The following is a 19,959-nucleotide window of genomic DNA, read 5'->3' as shown; positions in this document are numbered from 1 at the left end:
TTATATGTCATTGCCACTAGGTGATGCAAGTATACTGATTACCGTATACAAGCAAAAAAATGGCTAAAGTGGGGCATGATTATAAATAAAGGTTGAGAATCCCTGTCCTAAGGCAATACCCTGTTAATGAAAAACTGTGAACACATATATGGGTTCATTTATATTGTAGGATTATGGTCAGATGTGACATTAAACTGTCATGCACAATCAAGTCAGTCAATCAATATGAGGTCAGGTATCACTTAAATATGCCTCTGCTATGAAGGAGTCAAAGAAACCAGAAAAAAAAGAGCGACAGAAAACTTTCACAACACTGTGCCGATGTGTTACAATAAGGAAATGTTCAAAGAAGCCAGCGCAGGGAAGGGGAAGAAGGGAGTATTGTTAATTCAATAGGAACTTCTCACTTAATGCTTGAGGAACATAAAGGCCTTCATTTTCTCTAAAAAACAACAAACTCCTGACTGAGATTCTGTCCACTGAAAAACGTAAGAATCAGCCTGGAATCAAACTGCAAGCTTAGAGGATTAAGACTGCTTTACTGGTACGTAAAATAACTGCTTTGCCTGAATGAATATTCAGGAGTTTTGTTCATAGGGTTCTGTCACATTACCCGTTAGTCCTTTATTGTGCTTCTCTAATGACCGGCTCAATCTAAAATCATATGCAAACACATGTTACAGGGATACTTCATAGCATGCAGATTTCCCTGTTTAAAATGCTATTGCATGGGTTCTCTACTGCTGTTTAAACTCCTTTTTTAAACCACAGTTTCAATTTCCAGCTGCACACCCTTATCATGTTTTTCAGTGACTGACAAGGCATAAGACCTAGTAAGTAATTACCAAAGCTGAAACAACACTAGGTCACTGATCAAGGCACTAGCCAAACTGTTTTGTCGATTTCTTAACTCAGTCTCAACAGCAAATGAGAAAATGTCTAGTGAAAACCAAAATTTTCAGGGGCTTTTAATATTACAAGTGTCAGCGAGACTTTTTACTGGCTTGGTCAGATTGTGTTGCAATGCCTTCATCAAGCGGGACGCTGCTGATAGAGTAAGATATGAGCGCTTCCTGTTATCGTCTTGTGAGCTGAGCTTCTGCCTGACTTGTAGAAGAGATTGCAGGGGTCTGTGTTGTTGATGGAGAATGAGACAGGGACGATCCGAATGGAAAGGATGCAGGGAGGGACAGGCTCAGCTCCGGCAGGCCGCCACACTCGCTCGTACGGGTCAGTGGGAGACAGCGGTCTTGATGAAAAGGGACCCCCAAGAGAGGTCCAGGAGGAGGTAAAAGTCATTTCAGCCACCAGGTCCTACCTCGCTGTGGCAGTGCTGTGCTACATCAACCTGCTCAATTATATGGATCGCTACACGGTTGCTGGTGAGTCTGAATTTTATTGATCAAAATCAGAATTTTTGAGTAATTGAACTTACAGGGTACAATACCTGAATTATTACAAACATTTATAAAAAAAAAACTTTTTTTGTGTGGCAATATGTAGTTCAATACATAACTGCTATTGCTATCCCAATGTATTGCCTTTATAATGAAGTGATTTCCCCTATCACTCTTTCAGGCGTTCTCTTGAACATCCAGAGATACTTCAATATAAAAGACAGTGATGCTGGTTTACTGCAGACAGGTTAGTGTAACGCAATATATTTAGCTGAAATGGATACAACAGAAGGCTTTTGTAATTCTTAATGCGTTTCTAATGCTATGATTTTACATACGTTATATGCACGCCAATAGGGGGCTCTGCATGTTTTTTCTCAATATGCATTTCTGTGCTCATTTAAAAAAAAAAAAACCTGTATTGAAGCCAGTTACAATAATCCACTGTACATGGCAAGGAGATCTCAAGGCTGCCCTAGGATGGAGGGAGCACCTAATTTCTTAGAGGTTGAGGGAGCAGTATAGTCTCTGTGCATCAAGCCTGCCCTGGACTGGAGGGAGCATCCTTTCTCTTAGGGGGTGAGGGAGGGAGCAGTTCATTTTCCATGCATCAAGCCTGCCCTGGGCTGGAGGGATGACCAATTTGCATAGAGGGGGGTGGAGCAGTTAACCTCATTGCAGGATGAATAGGAATGGAAGGATTGGTGTTTTTAGCGACGCTGTGTTATTCAGAATAATTCTGAGTGTGTTCTCTTTGCAGCTTTCATCTGCAGCTTCATGCTGATGGCCCCTCTCTTCGGCTACCTTGGCGATCGCTACAACAGGAAGTGGCTCATGGTGCTGGCAGTGTTTGTCTGGACTGCGGTGACTCTGGGAAGCTCTTTCGTCACTCAGTCGGTATGGCAACCCTGGCACTCTCCAAGCAAAGAGTAGTAAAGCACAGAGAACACACGGTACAGCATAGGCAACCATGAGGAGTATGGTACAGCACAATGGAAAGCACAGCCCTCCCTCGATATTTCATCATTCGAAAACACACACATTCACTTAATTCACTGTTAGTGCAGGCTGACAGTAAATTGTATAAGTCTTATTGTGTACTGTACCTTTATTAAATCACTGTTTTCAATATTTCACCCTTTTTTGACAGCTAAGTGAAGAGGGAGCAGGAATGAGTGATGCATTCCACACTTATTCAAACTGCCCCACGGTCACTAATATGAATGAATATTGTTCTGAATTCAGGAATATCAGAGGAAATCATGTGTTAACTCATTTTGTTTTTACAGCTGAAACTTTGTATTGGGTTTCATGAATGGAATACATTGTAATTAATGGGTCTTAAAATGTAGGTTTACCCAAAATGTACGGTATGGTAAACTAGCACTACCACCTTCCTTATATAAACACACCTCTATACTCCGAAAGAGTACGTTACTTTTTTTTGGTTTCAATCACTTATCTTATTATGATGCTTGCAATTCAATTATTATCCAATTCTTTTATTGATCACTGTCTCTAGGCTGTGTTAAAGTTCAGTCAGAATTGTGTTTCTCCTTCGTTTCCTTACTCCTAGTAGTCACGAGAGACACAGTAAAGCTCAAAGAGTAAACTAAACATCAAAGTTCTTGCTCTATAGGCTGTCTTCAGTTCTATATCCAATCCAGCGCTACAGGATTGAGCTGAAGAGATGAAGAGATGAAGAGGTGAAAAGGAAAGATAGACTGCTGTAACGATCTGTATGTTCATGACAGGAATATGTCATTGACAGTACAGCAGTGTGCACATTGATTAGAACACCCCATTGCTTCTGTAGTTTTGATTTGTTGTGCATATGAAATCACACCACTGGAACTGAAAAATCTTAGACAATTGTTAAAATAGGCAAATTAGTTAGTCTAATTTAATTGAGGACTTTAATAAACCAGATAAGCAATTCACTTGAAATAATAAGAGAAAATGAACACATAGCCACAAATGTTAAAATGCATGAGACTTTTAAGAGGTTGTTTAAGATGCCTAATTAAAGCACAAAGTGGTCTAACATTTTCACACACGAGTGCCTATCACTGATTACTGACAGGAAATTGAAATTCTCACACCCAGAGGTTTTCATGCAGGTAGTTATATAAAGGATATAAATGACAAATCTTGAGGCGTTCCAATACATTTGCACATGACTGTATTTATTTAAAAAAGTAACAGTATCTTCAGACAGCTAAATTACTTTAAACCAAAGGGTGTCAGTACTTATGGGTTCCACTGTACTGTATGGTAACTAAGGGAATAAGGAAATTAAAGTGAAAGACAGTTCCCTTCTTAAGGGTAGTCTAGCCATTCAGCACGGTGGAAGCAACAAGCACAATGCCAGGGTGAATAACGGACCCAGCATGCACCTCTTTCAGCACTTCTGGTTGCTGGTCGTGACGAGGGGACTGGTGGGGGTTGGAGAGGCCAGCTACTCCACCATCGCCCCCACCATTATCGGGGACCTCTTCACTGGAGCTCTGAGGACGTGGATGCTGTCTCTCTTCTACATATTCATCCCAGTCGGAAGGTGAGGGCCTCAGAGCTCCACTTGATCAAGAACAGAGCAGGCATTCAATGAGGGAACGCTTAGAACTATTTAACACACCTGGGGGATAGATCAGGCCAAGAGCAGTTATCCGTTATTTATGTATCTAGTCATGTTTATTGAGTAGAACGGAAAGCAGTTCATTAGCCGATTATAAAAAGTTTTGAACAGCAAACATCCTAGATGACTACTAATCAGTCTACGTCAACCAAAAATCTATGCAGTGGCAAACAGCTATCCCCCCTATGCAGCTCCTTGCTCACTGTACTTGGGTTACTGTACATGAATATAAAAATCATCTGCAGCCGTCATCTTCCCATAGCCAGCATAAGAAGCGGCCTCAGTAGTAACAAAATAAAACAAAAGGGAATTTTGCACAGGTGTGCTTCTTTTTCAGTAGGTGCTTTAAAACTAGTTAATGTTACAGATTCCTTCCTATACCACAGTGGCCTGGGATACATAGTGGGATCTAGTGTGGCAGACATTACTGGAGACTGGCACTGGGCACTCAGGGTAAGCGTTTCATAAAAATCACTTTTTAAATTTCAAAAGTCACACGCAGTAATAATAGATTATAATAATAGCCCCCCCCTCCCCCCCCGACACATTTAAACCCCCATATTCAATGCAATGTTGTACTGTTTCCCCTACAGTTGCTCATTTCTCATGTCCTCCCCTGCTGCAGGTGACTCCCATCCTGGGAATGGTCGGGATTGTTCTGCTCATCGCCCTGGTGCCTGAGCCGCCTCGCGGTGCCTCTGATCTCCAGGGGGAGGCGCTAAAGGAGAGGACATCCTACTGGGAGGACATCAAGTACCTTCTCGCCAAGTGAGTGAGCGTGCCGCTAAATAGGGGTCCAGATTGACACAAGAAAACTGTCTCATATTAGGGCAGCCAGAACCATTGATCGGCTGGGGATCTGACAGGGGCTTCATGGTGGTCCCACGGTTTGGGCTATGGTAAAGCACACAACAGTATGGTGAAGCATATTTAAAAAGAACTGGCCTTTCGTGGTTTTGAACTGGCCTTGTTTTTTTTTAAAGCATCTACAACATGGTGAAAAAGTTGGTGCACAAGTTGCAGCCGAGGTGTAAGAAATGTCTTGGTTATTATTGCCCCTGTAGATAAGGTACTTCAGAAAAGATATCTACAGTTATAATGGCTATTCCCTTCCTCTAACCTCGCTGGCTTGTCACACAGTTCATGCTAACAAGATACAACACGTACATTCGAGTTTACCGTCACGAGTCCCAGTCACGAAAAACCTGTTTCCCTTATGACTCAAATCCCTTATGACTCCCATTACATGGAAAAACATCAAGGCCCGCTCCATTCTGTTTCTATTGGGTTTCCAGTTGCAGGCCCTCACTGTGCAGTGTCTGTCTCTCACAGCCGTAGTTTCGTGTGGTCCTCACTGGGCGTGACTGCCATGGCCTTCACGACGGGGGCGCTGGCATTCTGGACCCCGGTCTTCCTGTCCCATGCTCAGGTCCTACAGGGAAGCAGGGTGCAGTGCACACAGGAGCCGTGCAGCAATACAGACAGGTACAATCAGCGCTGGCTTCATCCTACAGCAACACAGACAGGTAGAGCCAGCACTGGCTTCATCCTCCAGGAACACAGACAGGTATAGCCAGCGCTGGCTTCATCCTCCAGGAACACAGACAGGTACAGCCAGCGCTGGCTTCATCCTCCAGCAACACAGACAGGTACAGCTTCTCATTCTGCAGCAACAACTTCTCACCCTGCATGAAAACATCTGGGTGTGAGAATTTCAATTTTCAGTCAGTAATCAGTGATACAGAAACAATACACACCCATGTGTGAAAATGCTACAAAATTTGTGCTTTAATTAGGCATCTTAAATAAATTTTAGAACGTATCATGCATTTTACCATTTGTGGCAATGGGTTCCTTTTCTCCTACTATTCTAAATGAATGCACGTGTGGCTTATTAAAGTCATCAATTAAAATGAGAAGCAATGGGGTGTTCTAATAAATGAGCACAATACTGCAGTAAAACAAGTCACTTTTCAAACCCAGGATGAGAATACTAGCCTAGAGGAGTTTTGTAAAATGTTATCAGAATCCCTTTTCCTTACATGCTTGTCTTGCTTTCCTACAGCAAGTGCTAGCAGGAGGATGGCTATAAAGTTGACAGTGCTTTTCAAAGATTGAGAATGCTTTTATACCTGTAGATGATGTAACCAAACTGGTAAGCCAATAGCATCTGGTGTCCTATGAAATTAAACTAAAAGTCAGTGGATGAATGTAGTGACCCAGGAATCATACTTTGGTGTTCAGTGGGGGCACTGTTTAGCCAAGCAAATATGTCTTGTCCAGAGTTATGCCTGCAAAGGTCAATTGCCACTGACATTTCTTTTGAGTCTAGATACAGACTAGCTAGTTGCCCCCCTTTCACTTTCCTAGCTTGATATTCGGAGTGGTGACGGTAGTCGCGGGGATTGTCGGGGTTGCTATTGGGGCAGCCGTTGCCAGGCGACTGAAGAAGAGCATTCCTAATGGGGACCCCCTGCTCTGTGCAGTGGGCATGCTTGGCTCCGCCCCCTGCCTCTATCTGGCCATGGTGACAGCTGACAAAAGCATCGCCAGCTCTTATGTAAGTAATTCCGATTCCTAGCTGGTTTAGTGGGTGAATTGCACAAATCTGGCTTGTGCAAGCATGTGATGGTCTCAGCTTACACAATATTACTCAATTCAATCAATTACAGTGTAACCATTAATCTGTGCTCCTGCAACACACTGCCTCTAGTGGTCGGAAGAAATACTTCAATTAGAAATACCACATAGAACACATTTGCCCTGTTACTGTGAAGGGAAACTCTCCCTGACTGATGTGAAAGAAAACTCTCCCTGAACTAGTAAGAAATGACTTCACTACAGTTGAAGTAAGTAGCCACACTAACTGGTGAGCAGATTGTCTGGATAATTAAAAGGTTTTGCTTGTCACATTGCCCCTTTTGTTTTGCTGTTATAAAGTAACAGCCCGAGCCTGATTCTTCCTGCTCTTCTGTTGAATAGGTGTTCATTGCTCTGGGGGAAATCCTCCTGTCTCTCAACTGGGCTGTTGTAGCTGACATTCTTCTGGTGAGTTCAGTACTTCTCCTGATAACACACACAACGGGAAGCCTCATAGACAATAGCTCATAGACCATGGAAATAGTCATGTATGGTAAATTGTATGGTAAACAGTTTTCTGTGCTGTGGCACCTCCTAGCTTTTGCAGGTTTAACATCCAGCACTGCACTGCAGCTGTTTGTAATGGAATGGACTGCCCATGTCTTTCAGTATGTCGTGATACCGACCCGACGTTCAACAGCAGAGGCCTTGCAGATTACAGTCTGTCATCTCCTTGGAGACGCCGGGAGCCCCTACCTCATTGGAACAGTGAGTCAATATCGAATCCAATTAGCTGGCTTCAGGTCCTTAGTGACGGGGAATAGGTCTGGTTCTGTTCAAATCTCAAGCTCAGATCCACACTAATAGGCAGGCTTATAATTCCTTGTAATTGTAGGATGTTCTACACCAGTGCTTCTCAAACTCAGTCCTGGGGACTGCTTGTGCTTGCTGGTTTTCATTCCAACCGAGCTCTAAATTATTTAACTAGACCCTTAATTGAACTGATAATTTACTTAATTACACCTTTCTTCAGCTCTTGAACTGTTGCATATTTCAAGCTAGCTATAACATTTGATAAGTAACTTGAACTGCAACTGTTTAAGAGCTGAAAATAAGTAAACATGTCTAGTTAAGCACATTATCAGTTCAATTAAGGGTCCAGTTAAAGTAATTGAAAGCTTGGTTGGAATAAAAACCAGCAGCCACAGGGGACGAGCCAATCAAAAAGGCCGGGTAGTGACCATATATATATTTAGTGGTTTTGTTTTGTTTAGAATCTCTAAAATGGTGAGTAGGCCAATGCTTGTGTTAACGCTGAAACGCCTTTCTCTCTTCAGATCTCGGACTCTCTCCGCAGCTCCTATCCCGACTCCTTTTTGTGGACGTTCCGGAGTCTGGAGTACGGTTTCCTGCTCTGTCCTTTCGTTGGGGTTCTGGGGGGGCTGTTCTTCCTCTTGACAGCTTTCTACGTTGAGAAGGATCGAGCGACAGCTCGGGAGATCATTGCAGCTAACAGCCGAAAGCCTGCCGTGGTCAGCTGAAGACCGAAACCCTCAAACCCTCAACGAATCCGGATTGATCCTGAAGAAACACAGTGAAAAACAAGCCGTCCCTTGTTCTCAGATCATGGAACTCAATATGCAGTATTTCCTTTGAAAGGGATTCTCACAGAGAGCTATGGGGGCCTCTGATACCCGCATTGGAGGTCAGGGCTGTGTCTTCAAAGCATCCTATAGAATTAGAAAGCACTGAAACTTTAGAATGGGGACCTAACGCCTGCTTGTTGAGATACTGTTACAACCAGTGTGTTAACTATGCTGTGACTGTATTTTTAATTTGTTAGATGTGAACATGAGGTGTTAAGCACATATTAAAATATTTTTTTTATATGCGAACATTGAGGAAACAGCGACATCTAGTGGACATTAAAGACTGCTAACCGTTTCTAATCTCTTTTTAGGACTGGCAATATTGCCCCCCTTGGATGTTTGTTTGTTTTGTGATACTTTAATTTGGCATATGTAAATATTTTAAATAGAAAGTTATAGATGAAAATTCACTGGTGTGGTCTACAGCTGCAAAGAGGACCATGTGACCAACAGGCACCGGTGTCAGGATGAAGGACTTTACTATAGTATTGTATAAAATAGATTTTAAAACCTTAAATGTAATACATCGCAGCTACCACTGGGTGGCGATATTGCACTATAATTATACCACATTAAAAAAATAAAAACGTGTTGAGGTAAGCCTTATTTTGTAGAGTTGTTTAAAATACACATACAAATATACTGAAATGTTTACATTAAGAAACCGTTTCTGGCTCTGTAATAGAAATATACATTGTATACACAGAGTTTCGCGTGACAGGATTGCTGACGTTGCCTTTAGTTTAATTGATGAACTGCAACCAAAAAACCAGAATAAAGCTTTGAGCTCTACCTGTAATGGCAAAGTGTGCAGACAGCATCGAGAACAGAGAGAGCTGCATTGGTTTATAAAGACTTTCCAAACATCACCACACAAGAGGAACAAAATCTAATCCAAGCCATAATCTTGTTTGCTGAAGCACGTATATTTAAGATTTTTTAAAACTATTTCATCGTGTCAGTCCTGGAATTTAGTGTTCTACAGGCAAGTCAGGTAACGACAGATGTAGAAAAAACTGCTAACTTCATATTGGAGCAACAGAAGCTAGAAGCACTCGAGCTGATTGCAAACACCATAACAAGGTAAAGATAGTGGAACAAAAAGCAATTCAATTGAGATGTGAAGCTCTTTGCCTGACTCACAATAAACTGGATTAGCGCATCCGTGCAAATACAAAATCAACATGCATTAGTGGGGAACAGCGCTCTGTATCAAACTAACACAACCGAACTGTTGCAGGGGGGACCGGTTAATGGTTACACCCTGGTGTACAAGCTGGGGTTGGGTTAGACATGTTGAGAGCTCTGTTAAGGCTGTAGAGGTGCTTTAAAATTAAAAAGTTTGAAATAGTCAACAGGATCTGAGGACTGGAACAGGAAAGGCTGCAAAGCAAATCTAAACAGGAACACGTTAGTTAATTAGTTGACCAAAGTTTTACAAAAAATATGAACCGTATCCAAGTCTCACATTAAATATTGTGTTATTCTGCTCTAAATGTAATGGACAATTGGTCGGGAAATGTCTAGTGTTATCTCTAATTGCACTTTCAATGTTCTGGCTTCAAACCAATACAAAAACAACAACGTGACATGAAGCGAGGCCAGGGGCCTGTTCAACCCTTCAGTGACACAGGGACCAGGCCCTCTCCCTGCGAGCTGGCCAGGGGCATGTTCAACCCTTCAGTGACACAGGGACCAGGCCCTCTCCCTGCGAGCTGGCCAGGGGCGTGGGGTGTCAACAGGCCTTTATCTCTCCCGGGCCGGGAGCTGCTTTCGCTGCTGATAAATGCTGGGGAAGGATGTGAAGCGGAGAGCACAGAAGCCACATCCTCTAGTTTTAAGTGCCAGCCAGCAAAGGCTGCACCTTAGATTGCTTTGCACCGTGCAGACCACCGGTTCATATGCACTTCTATTTGAACTAGACCACAGAAATAAGGCGTGCTACCATATCTGGTTGTACTGTACTGTAGCATTTCTATAGATGGTGTAAGGCATTATCCGCCTCCAAACACACACTCTTTGCATGCTAATTTTGCAGTTTATCGTGCTTGGAAGATCCACTGAAACATCACTTGTGTAACTGAATAATCACCTAATGCTAAATAGCATGCGGTTTCCTTCTGCTTTTCCAATACACTGGACCCATTTCAGAAGTCTTTCAATTAGATTCTGCATCGGAATCATCTTTCTACTGTCCGCAATATTATACATGTTGTACATCCTATTCCAATTATACAGTCAGAAGTTTGAGGCTCTTTCTGGTTGGTGACCCAGATGCACCCCTTTTTTAAACATGTCCTATAGTAAAAGCACAGGAATGTGTAATAAAGCACAGTGAAAGCATGGCAAAGCATAGGTAAGCATTGTCAAGCCCAGAGCGGTATGGGAAACCATATTTAATAACATGGGGAGAAGCTGCACAATAACTATGGTAAGCTCTTAAACTGTACAGGTATGTAAACCACAACACCTGTGACCCTGCCATCAAATCACAACCCCATTCCCTTGCTTTAACACGCAGTACTTTGCTCTGCTCCCACTATGCTTCGCTAGTACACATTGCTCAGCTTTTGAAAACCACAACAGCCTATTCAATTTATACAGCAGTTTTCAATCCAGGCATCAAGCTCTGTACAGTACAGCATGCAGGTTCAGTGTCAATGACAACAGAGCAGATTGCAAATCAACTGCAAAACAAATGGGTATCTCGATATTGCTTCGATCAATAGACCCCTGTACTGCAGCTGCTGAGCGATGAGGGGGGCTAACTCCAGCCCAATATTCCTAACCTATCGGGGACCCAAAATATAATTTATCCGTACATTAACAAATGAAATACTAATTAAGTCTTAATCTCTTATTCCACCATCAATCAATCTGACTGTAATTCACAAACAATGGATATTGTGCTGCGCGCCGGGGCTGCTCAAGACATGCACTCCGAGCTGCTGGTCAAGTGCCTCTGTGAGCCTGCAAGCTGCCTGCGGACAGGAAGAGTGAACAATACTGACTGCACAGAGCAGTCGACTGGGCACCACAGCTATTGAGTGGGGCATAAATCAGTCTGCATTCAAATCTGCAGTTGAAGATATGAGGAAAATGTCAAATAAACCACATGGTCCACAATGCCAATGCAATGGTAGTGCCATTATACTGCCATATGAGGACTGCTGTGCAATGCTTGTTTCAGATCCCTGGTGTTGCTATTTCTGGTCATGCCGTGGTCTGCTAGGGTTTCTTCAGGCAATAGTATGCTTTTTAATAACATGTAAATGGCAAGAAAGTGCACTCATTTTCTCATTAAAGACTTTTTAAATTTAGGAATTTGTCCCCTAGCTTTTCATCTATTTTTTGTTACAGATTCATCTTGATACATCACATTTAGCGCTCATGTTATGCAGAAGCCCTTACTGTAAGTGTTCATTTGACTGGGTTTTTGTTCATCAGGCAGTATGTTATTCGTGTCCTTCTCCATGCCTTGGCAGTTTGCAAGTCTTGCTGCCTTTATTATTATTATTATTATTATTATTATTATTATTATTATTATTATTATTATTATTATTTATTTCTTAGCAGACGCCCTTACCCAGGGCGACTTACAGTGGTATACAAAATATGAAGAATTTCAGTCCTAATAAGATCAAATACAAAACAGAGTATTAGCTAGCTGTCTATTATACTAACTAGATGGACAAAAGCTGTGTGTAAACCAATCAAATCGCAAATCAACCTCTATTCAATTTAACCACACTCACCTGGTACTAATCACAAACAGCAGATCACCTAATTAAAACAAAACCACCTTTATAATGTTACTTAAATACAGCCAATGTTAATGTACTCGAAGCATTTCTGTGTTACTTATTAAACGGGGAGCACTGCTGTAGTCTTTAATGAACTCCTATTTTTTGAAAGAGGTCAAACACCTGTTCATTTTACAAAACTGGAACGGAACAGTTGTGTCATATAAAAACCCTCTTAAGCACTCTGAATGGGTTGTTTTTCATTTTGTAACACTAACGTGATTTTTTTCCACCTTTCAAAAAACAGGAGTTCATTAAAGAATGGAGGAACCGCTTTGAAAATACTTCCCGTAGCATTTAATTCACACAATTTCTGAAAGGCAATTTTACTTGGGGGTTGTAGTGTTATTTTCAGGTACCGGTTATAATGTGGTACGCAGAACACTGAGCCTGCTCGCACATGCCTAAATAACTTCCACTAAGAAAGCAGGGAAGCGCCGGTTCGAATTGGGCACGTTATGCTGTTTTCTGCCTTTTACATTGTTTTTAATGTCATTTAGCATATTTTTTCCACCATTAAGAAAACAGTATGCAAATATATATGATATGCATTAATTGCATCTGTACCAAAATCTCACAGTGTGCCACTTTCTGACGCCACATCGTCAGGTTTTGGTACGCTACCACATTCTGACGGTGTACCACTTTCTGGCCCCACACTGGTGCACACTTCATAAACGCTGAAGGCTTAGTAAAAAAATTCTGCTTGATTCACACAGTCAATACATGCGCATTAGGGATTCAGAGTGGTCTTTCCATGCGGGTGGTCTTTCATGCAGGTATTAAGTGGATATTTAACTAAGCCATCATTTGTGTTTGAACGAAGGGTAATAGACCAGAGAAAGATGATACACTGGGTGAAGTGAAACTGAGAGATCAGTGTGGCGCTGTGTTTGACTGGTTCAGATAAAGGAACATGCATGGCTGGAAACTGAGCCCTGGAAAAACACCAACAATCAATTGAAACACACACACACACACACACAGAGAAACCTTCCTTCCAGAGGGCTAATGTATCCAATAACAACCTCCGGAATTACAGATAATGAAACATAGACTGACTTCTGTCAACAGGGAGTTTAATAGAAAGGGTGTACAGCTGTGGCCAAACGTTTTGCATCCCCCGATAGAATGAACAAAAAAAGTCTAATGAAACCTGCTGAATGTTATGTTAACATGTTAGTGGTGCTAGCTGTAGTCTTGCTGGGTAAGTCTTATACACTGCCTGTACAGCAGCCCAGGCTTCGGAGTCCTGTTTAGTATAATTGGAGCAGATGTTAGGCAGGCCCAGCACTGCAGTTATTGGTGCATACACACGTTACAGTGGACAGGATCACGTTTTTGATTCTGTTAAGTTTATTTCCTTATTTGCTTGTTTTGTGTTATTAGTTTATAGTAACCAATTAAATGCCTTTTTAATAAATGTAGCTCCATTTCAACTATAGGATTGACTTAAAGCTGATAACCCTGGATCTGATGTTCACTGAACAGTGTTATCTGATCTTTTTATCAACTAACCATTAACCAAAAATAACATTTATTAATGCATAAGTAAAACACTTGTTAACAGCAAATAAACTAAACAGCCCTCCATTCAAATAAACCTTTTTTGTTTTAAACTTTAATGAAGAGCATACCCCAGCCAGATTTTTGATCCCTCAGTGTCAGAAGCTGTAGTTATTACTGCATGCACACGACCTGTGCGACTCAGTAAGGGCGCGTTTTCTACAGCGTTTCATTTAGTTTGAAAAAAACGTTAAAGCAAGGTTAGACATATACCAAGATCCTGGAATTGTTGTGAAGGTTCGCACTAAAATTAGAGCAGACAACTTCTTCCATTTGAGTTTCACTGTTGCTTCATCTGTGAGTGCAGTCCACTGGAAAACGTGTTTGGATTGCACTGATTCCAAAACTGAGGGCCACAGAAACAACTTTGGGCGCACGCAGAGTGTCTTTAAAGAGTGCACCTAAACTTATTGCATGTGAGCCCACAACATTTGGCTTTGCAAAACACAAGTGGGCATTTTATCAAGGGAGAAGACCAACCAAGCATCACACAATCCACTTAAACAGATTGAATCCGTTTCATTTAGCTGCAAATTGTTTCGTAATCAACTTTATTACCAGTTTGTTACTTGTTAGGCATCTAATGATTTGACTATTATTAATGCCCACTAATGTAATGACATGACAGCAATTTCACCTCTAGTGTGATTGCGAGGGAGGGAGGGGGTAGTGGCATATACTTTCTGATGTCTTTAATCACAAAATACATTTCAGTGTTTTTCTTGATAGATGAAATGGTAGTCATATCAGCCCAGAGATGATAGTCAAAGAGATGTGATCCCTTTTATTCCACTAACTAAATTAATCACAAGCTTTCAAGACCTCAAAGGGCTCTTCTTCAGGTGAAAGTAAGAAAGAGAGATTGATGTTTTACGGAAACTGGAGAACAGCACTCACTCAGTGACAGGACACACCGAAACAATGAACTCCCCAAGGCTTTCCAAGTTAACAACAGGCTTTCAGGAAGGTTTGTTCTTGTCATGGAATGTCTATTGTCTGTTTTACTCCAAGAATGCAAACGCACAGACTAACAGCCGCTTAACCCTTTCCACGCTGCGTACGTGTTAACCCTTTGCTGAAAGGATTAAAAGAAGCCATCATTACACCCATTGTTACCAGTAAGTGCAATACAATGATCTGAAGGAAATATTGCTCTGAAACTGCACAAGTGCACATTGGATTACCAGCGTGCATTGGGTTACTGTTGCATTGGTGTGCAGAAATGTGAAAATCTTACCATTCTAGTAATGACTCGTACCACTGACATTACCTCTCCATGTAGTGCATTATCACTGAAGATCATCTGGTCAAATTACTTATGTTTTAACTCAGCACACATACATCCACTATCGCTACCATAACATACAAATATAACATACAGACCTCTTTAAAACACAGATTTATACTTCTGGATTTGAGTGTAAAAGGAAAAAGCATCAATGACATACACAATTATTTAGATTCAGAGCAGTACATTAGGGTTATGCGCTCCAGTGACCCCACAGTGAAATGATAAACCCCACACGTGCCACCCCCCCACCCCCCCCAACTAAAATAATTAGCATTTCTAAAATATTTCTAAACGTTGTTGCTAGGGCTTATAACCTCTGTATAATCACGTCTCAATATAATTGCTATAACCCACTTATTTATTAATAGCAGTAGACTTGTGCAGCACAAACTTTCGGAGCTATTTGGTCTTAAGGCCAGTTTTCTTTTCTTTTACAAAACGTTTCTACCTAGACAAGCAGCTCAAGCGTCCCCATTAGTGAAGTTTGAACAATTAAAGAACAAGAAGTGGAAAATGGCGGTCAGTAGCTGGGTATGAACTTTGCAGAACAATGCACACTGGAGAGCGGGGCTGAGTTTGTCCTGCTGTACAGGAAACTGAAGTAAACAAGATGGTTATTTTTTCACATAATGAACCTCCCAGGAGCCAGCCAAGAAGGTAAGAGGCTGTGAGAAAAAAGGCCTGCTTTTCCCAGAAACGATTATAACAATAATGTGGTTCGAGCACAACACACACTGGGAATGATTCACTCATTATTAGCGCCATGCCAATGTTTTCACTTTTACCTACTGGAAAAGGAAACATAAAACTGGGATTTGAAAAAAGAAAAAAAGAAACACACAATGTGAGAAATTCTTATGGCAACGCTTTAGGTTGGCATAAAAAAGAATGTCTTATTTATTGAAGTGCAGTTCCATGTTGATACACAGTCGATAGATATGCAGTAGAGGTGCTTCTGTGCATCCCCCATCAGAATGCTGTTGCGTTTGTGTGCTCATATCCCCTATGTATGTTCAGTGTGTTTATTAAGACTAATTGGTAGGTTCCTTCACCAAAAAATATATTTAAGACTTATAAAAAATGTTTTGCTCAAGCCAACTTCCCAGTGTTTTGGTGTGTTTCACATACCTTTGTCAAAGGAAAAGTGTGTTTGAAAACAAAGTGGAGGTGCTTACAGTCTTTTGATGCCATGGTAACCACACTCGCTTATTTCTATTTAAATCTATCAATGTGTTTGTGATGTCATTTACTACACCTCATGGTATTGAGTCTATTTATTTTCCTTTACTTTTCTATATTGTACATTTATTTATTCTAAAACTACAAACTAGGTCTTTCCTGTTATGTTCATTTTTTTGTAAAGTGTTGAACTATCGGTTCATTTACTTTCTTTTGTCTTCTGTTTGATAGGCGATCCTGTATTCTTTTACATAATGCTGCACCTGTCTCTTCTACATGTTTTATTTAGTTATATTTTTGGCAAATTATACCATAAACAAGGTTGCTAGTTTTGCTTGACGGGTTTCCTCTGACTGAATATCTATTTTCTCTGTTTACTATCTCACTTTTATCTTTACAAATACATTGACATACTTTACATGTGCTCTTACAGGTTTTAATGTTGTTAAATGTGTCGGTATGATCTGTTTATGTTTACTGTCGACGAAAACATCAGTAAAATGTGCATCCTTTCCAAAAGCCACTACCGGCACTTTTTAAAAATATGATTTCAATTTTTTCTGAATTCCGAAGTATATGTAAATGCTTCCAGACTATTGTTGAAATGTTGGGTAATAGTTTAGAATATGAAAACCCTTACTAAGTTTTGGAATAATATTGATTCACTGGCACTGTTCTGTGCCCTGTTTCATATTGCCTCTTTCCATTGGAATTGAACTTCAATAACCAAGGAATCGCATCACCATTCAATTTCTATTCATGAAAAATGAACTGTTACCATTCTTATTACAAGCTTTGAATAAAAGATAAAGCATGCAATATTCTATGGCTAATACGTTTGAAAGTTGACGTGTAGAAGTTACAAATATGAATTATTAATTCAAGTTCTAACCTAGATGAGAAATTCAAAAACAAAGAAAGTTAAAACAGAAAACATCATATTGCTTACAGAAATGTGTATTACCCGGAAAACTCCCTAGCAGAATCATAAACAGCCCACATCATTAGTAGCAATGACGAAGCAATGGAACAAATATTGTACAACGTGCTCCTGATGCAGTAGAAGATACAGTACCATGGAACTGCAGTGAATCAGCAGTCTGTATCATCAACTTATCTCCCCATTGGCGTGGCATACTACTACTGTAGCTGCCATTGTGCTGCCATTGCCCCAAGTGTACTGCCCTACAGTACAGTGGCCTTCCACTGTCATCTGGCATTTACTTTCTATGTCCTTTTGTATTTTCCATCTTTTTTTCTCATGTGTTTATGCTCAGCTGTGAAATGAAAGCTAGTTTGTTTTCACAGGAAGCTCCCTTATCAGCTCCAGCTGGCCATTCCTAGAAGTGGCTCCATCTTTGGCGATAGGCAGCGAGGCAGGCTGTCTTATCTGGCAGCCCTTCCTGGGCCCTGTGTTCGTGTGTAGACACAGTGCTGGTATCTCTGCTCCAAGGACTCAGTGTCCTCGCAAAGCCCGAACTCCAAGCAAGGGCTGTACGCAAGCTCATTCAAGAAAGCCAAGAATGCATTAGAGTCTTGAACTATCTTTGTGAGGTATATCATTGCACCAGGCAGCTTCAGTGATGATATGTTTGTATTTTGAAACACCACTGGCATCCTAATGGTGTGAGGACACAATACACATTGCAGCCGTACTGTATCAGTGTCTGATGCTATGCTGTCACATCAGGACCACAGCGATAAGTTATTCCAAATCCACTAGGTTGTCATTGCTGGTAATGCTGTGCTCTCCTCATGGCTCTGCTAGGCTTTCTTCAGGGTAATCCCTTCATGGGATTCTAAAGGGTTTTTTTAAACTTTTCTAAAGGTTTAAATGCAGAACAGGTAAAGTGTTTACACTGTAAATCCATGTTAGAACAAGACATTTGCATTGTACTCAACGAGCAATCCTCATGGTCCAATTAGGATTTCATGACATACCTGACTTATCTCGGACCATTGACACAGGAAGTCTTTCCTTAGTCACTGGTATCAACAATTTCTTCCTATCTTCCTTTCCTAACTTTACTTAGGATATCCTATGTCTGTGTCATCATTTATTGTCTGACCGTGCCTAAATTACAGCTTTGAGCTACAGTCATGTTTAGTGGCATTAACTGCTTTTAGTCACACTGGTGACCTGCTATCTTGCATTCTGAACCTGGAGATCAGGGTTTTACTGTCAATCAATACCACTATGTACCATTCCTAAAACATTACCCCATTGCTTATTCACCATCACACATTGAAATGTCCTGTGGATTGTAATAGGATTCAATGGGGACAAGCTTTGGAAACATTTAATATGTTGCTGGTATAGTTTGTATACGTCAGTCGTCAGTAAAAGCTGATGATAGAGTGAGAAGATTTACTGGAGACTGGTCCTGCTGCTTCCTCTGACTCCCGGATAAACGCTTTGGTTTCTTAACATCTCCACTTTGAGCGCAAGCTAGCAGCCCTGATAGCTGACCACCCTGCCCTCAGCAGGACAAATTAAACACAAACTTTCATTCTCTAACAACAACCGGGATGATACTGAAGCGACACCTGTTTCTTCTGGCACACAGGACACCCTAATCCTGCCAGGAGCTGCTTTATTGAGATTAGCTGCTGTCCAGCAGACCTCCATGAAGGGCAGCAGGGGCAAAGGGCTGGACTGGTGCCACTGTGAACTGGTGGCCAAGTCACTGGATGCTATTGTTTCTTTTTCCTCTCAAGTGCACTTTGGAGGCCAGCCAGCCATCATGGACCGTTCTGAAAAGAGCTTTTGAATTAAAGATCTTTAGATTAGCTCTCACTCACTTTTTGAACTCCTGCAAGTCATTAACTTGACCTGTTAGCTGTGCAACCCTGTTGCACTTGAATTAGTTGGGACCCAGTAGCACTGTTCACTTTACTAGAAGCTATTCAGAGACTGAGCTGAATCAGTTCACTTGGTCCAGTATAAAAGCATGAGCAGTTAGCTTTTAGTAATTTAGCCTTAAAATAGGCAGAAGCAGAGACTGATCAGTTCGAAATGGGCAGGATAGTGGGAGTACAATTGCCAGTGGGAGTAGATAGAGTAGATAGTTTCCTTCTAGTATATTTCCTTCAATATCCGTGACTCACAGTTAGGAATGCAGATGATACAAATACTGTAACAGGGCTGTCACTAAACCTTTAGTGACGTGTGTGTGTGTGTGTGTGTGTGTGTGTGTGTGTGTGTGTGTGTGTGTGTGTGTGTGTGTGTGTAAGACTGGGTTGGCAGGGAGGGGGTTAAATTCCTGCCAGAAAATACATGGGAATGTGGCTGGAGCTGTAACTTGAATAAATGATTAATAATCAGGCTCCACTCACAGGTGTATAAAAAGGGTGCTCACGGGTGTTAATGTTAAGAGTTAATGTTGGTGTTGGAGAAGGTGTTTGTTGCTGTGCTGTTTGTCCTGTATTGTGTGTGAGATTTTATAGACCTTTTTATTTTGGCCACTGTGCCTGTTTATTTGTTAATGTGTTTTGTTTTGTGTGTATTTGTAATTAAACTTGCGCAATTGCGCTTCACTGCAGCCTCTGTGTTCTGAGTCTCTCTGCTGATAACATCCTGGGTTGCGATGCTGCCCTATCACAGCCTTATATAGTGATCACATGACATTGTTCATCACCTTTCTATAACATTCCCCTTCTAATAAAGGGAACACAAACCCAGTACAACAAACATACTGTACTGCGTTATAAACCTCTACACCTCCCCTCTATATATCTATATCTCTTTACCTCAACAATATCGGGCACCACCGCAGAAACGAGCCTGTCCACTGCAAGGCCCGGGCCACATGCCCTGGGCTCTGGTCCTCTCATCCACTCCCACTCTCTCTCTCCGTTT

At 41.3% G+C, this 19,959-nt stretch overlaps 1 protein-coding gene across 1 annotated transcript; it reads left to right on the top strand.

Moving 5' to 3' along the window:
* Positions 1-339: 339 nt before the first annotated feature.
* spns3 (spinster homolog 3 (Drosophila)) lies at positions 340-9,107 on the top strand. Its single transcript, XM_041241000.1, has 12 exons — positions 340-544; positions 1,115-1,382; positions 1,579-1,644; positions 2,158-2,294; positions 3,803-3,954; positions 4,419-4,485; positions 4,658-4,800; positions 5,365-5,517; positions 6,403-6,592; positions 7,015-7,080; positions 7,282-7,380; positions 7,950-9,107. The coding sequence occupies exons 2-12, from the start codon at positions 1,142-1,144 to the stop codon at positions 8,151-8,153; spliced, it is 1,518 nt and encodes a 505-aa protein (XP_041096934.1). The 5' UTR covers positions 340-544; positions 1,115-1,141; the 3' UTR covers positions 8,154-9,107.
* The last annotated feature ends 10,852 nt before the right edge of the window (positions 9,108-19,959 follow it).

The sequence above is a fragment of the Polyodon spathula genome, unplaced genomic scaffold (assembly GCF_017654505.1).
Source record: "Polyodon spathula isolate WHYD16114869_AA unplaced genomic scaffold, ASM1765450v1 scaffolds_732, whole genome shotgun sequence".
In the NCBI taxonomy this organism is placed as follows: domain Eukaryota; kingdom Metazoa; phylum Chordata; class Actinopteri; order Acipenseriformes; family Polyodontidae; genus Polyodon; species Polyodon spathula.
This window is presented reverse-complemented; position numbering and strand designations above follow the sequence as displayed.

Coding starts and splice junctions, on each gene's coding strand:
- spns3 (XM_041241000.1), top strand. CDS start 1,142: ATGGAGAATGAGACAGGGACGATCCGAATGGAAAGGATGCAGGGAGGG. Junction 2,295..3,802: donor GCTCTTTCGTCACTCAGTCG/GTATGGCAACCC, acceptor CACCTCTTTCAG/CACTTCTGGTTGCTGGTCGT. Junction 6,593..7,014: donor AAAGCATCGCCAGCTCTTAT/GTAAGTAATTCC, acceptor TCTGTTGAATAG/GTGTTCATTGCTCTGGGGGA.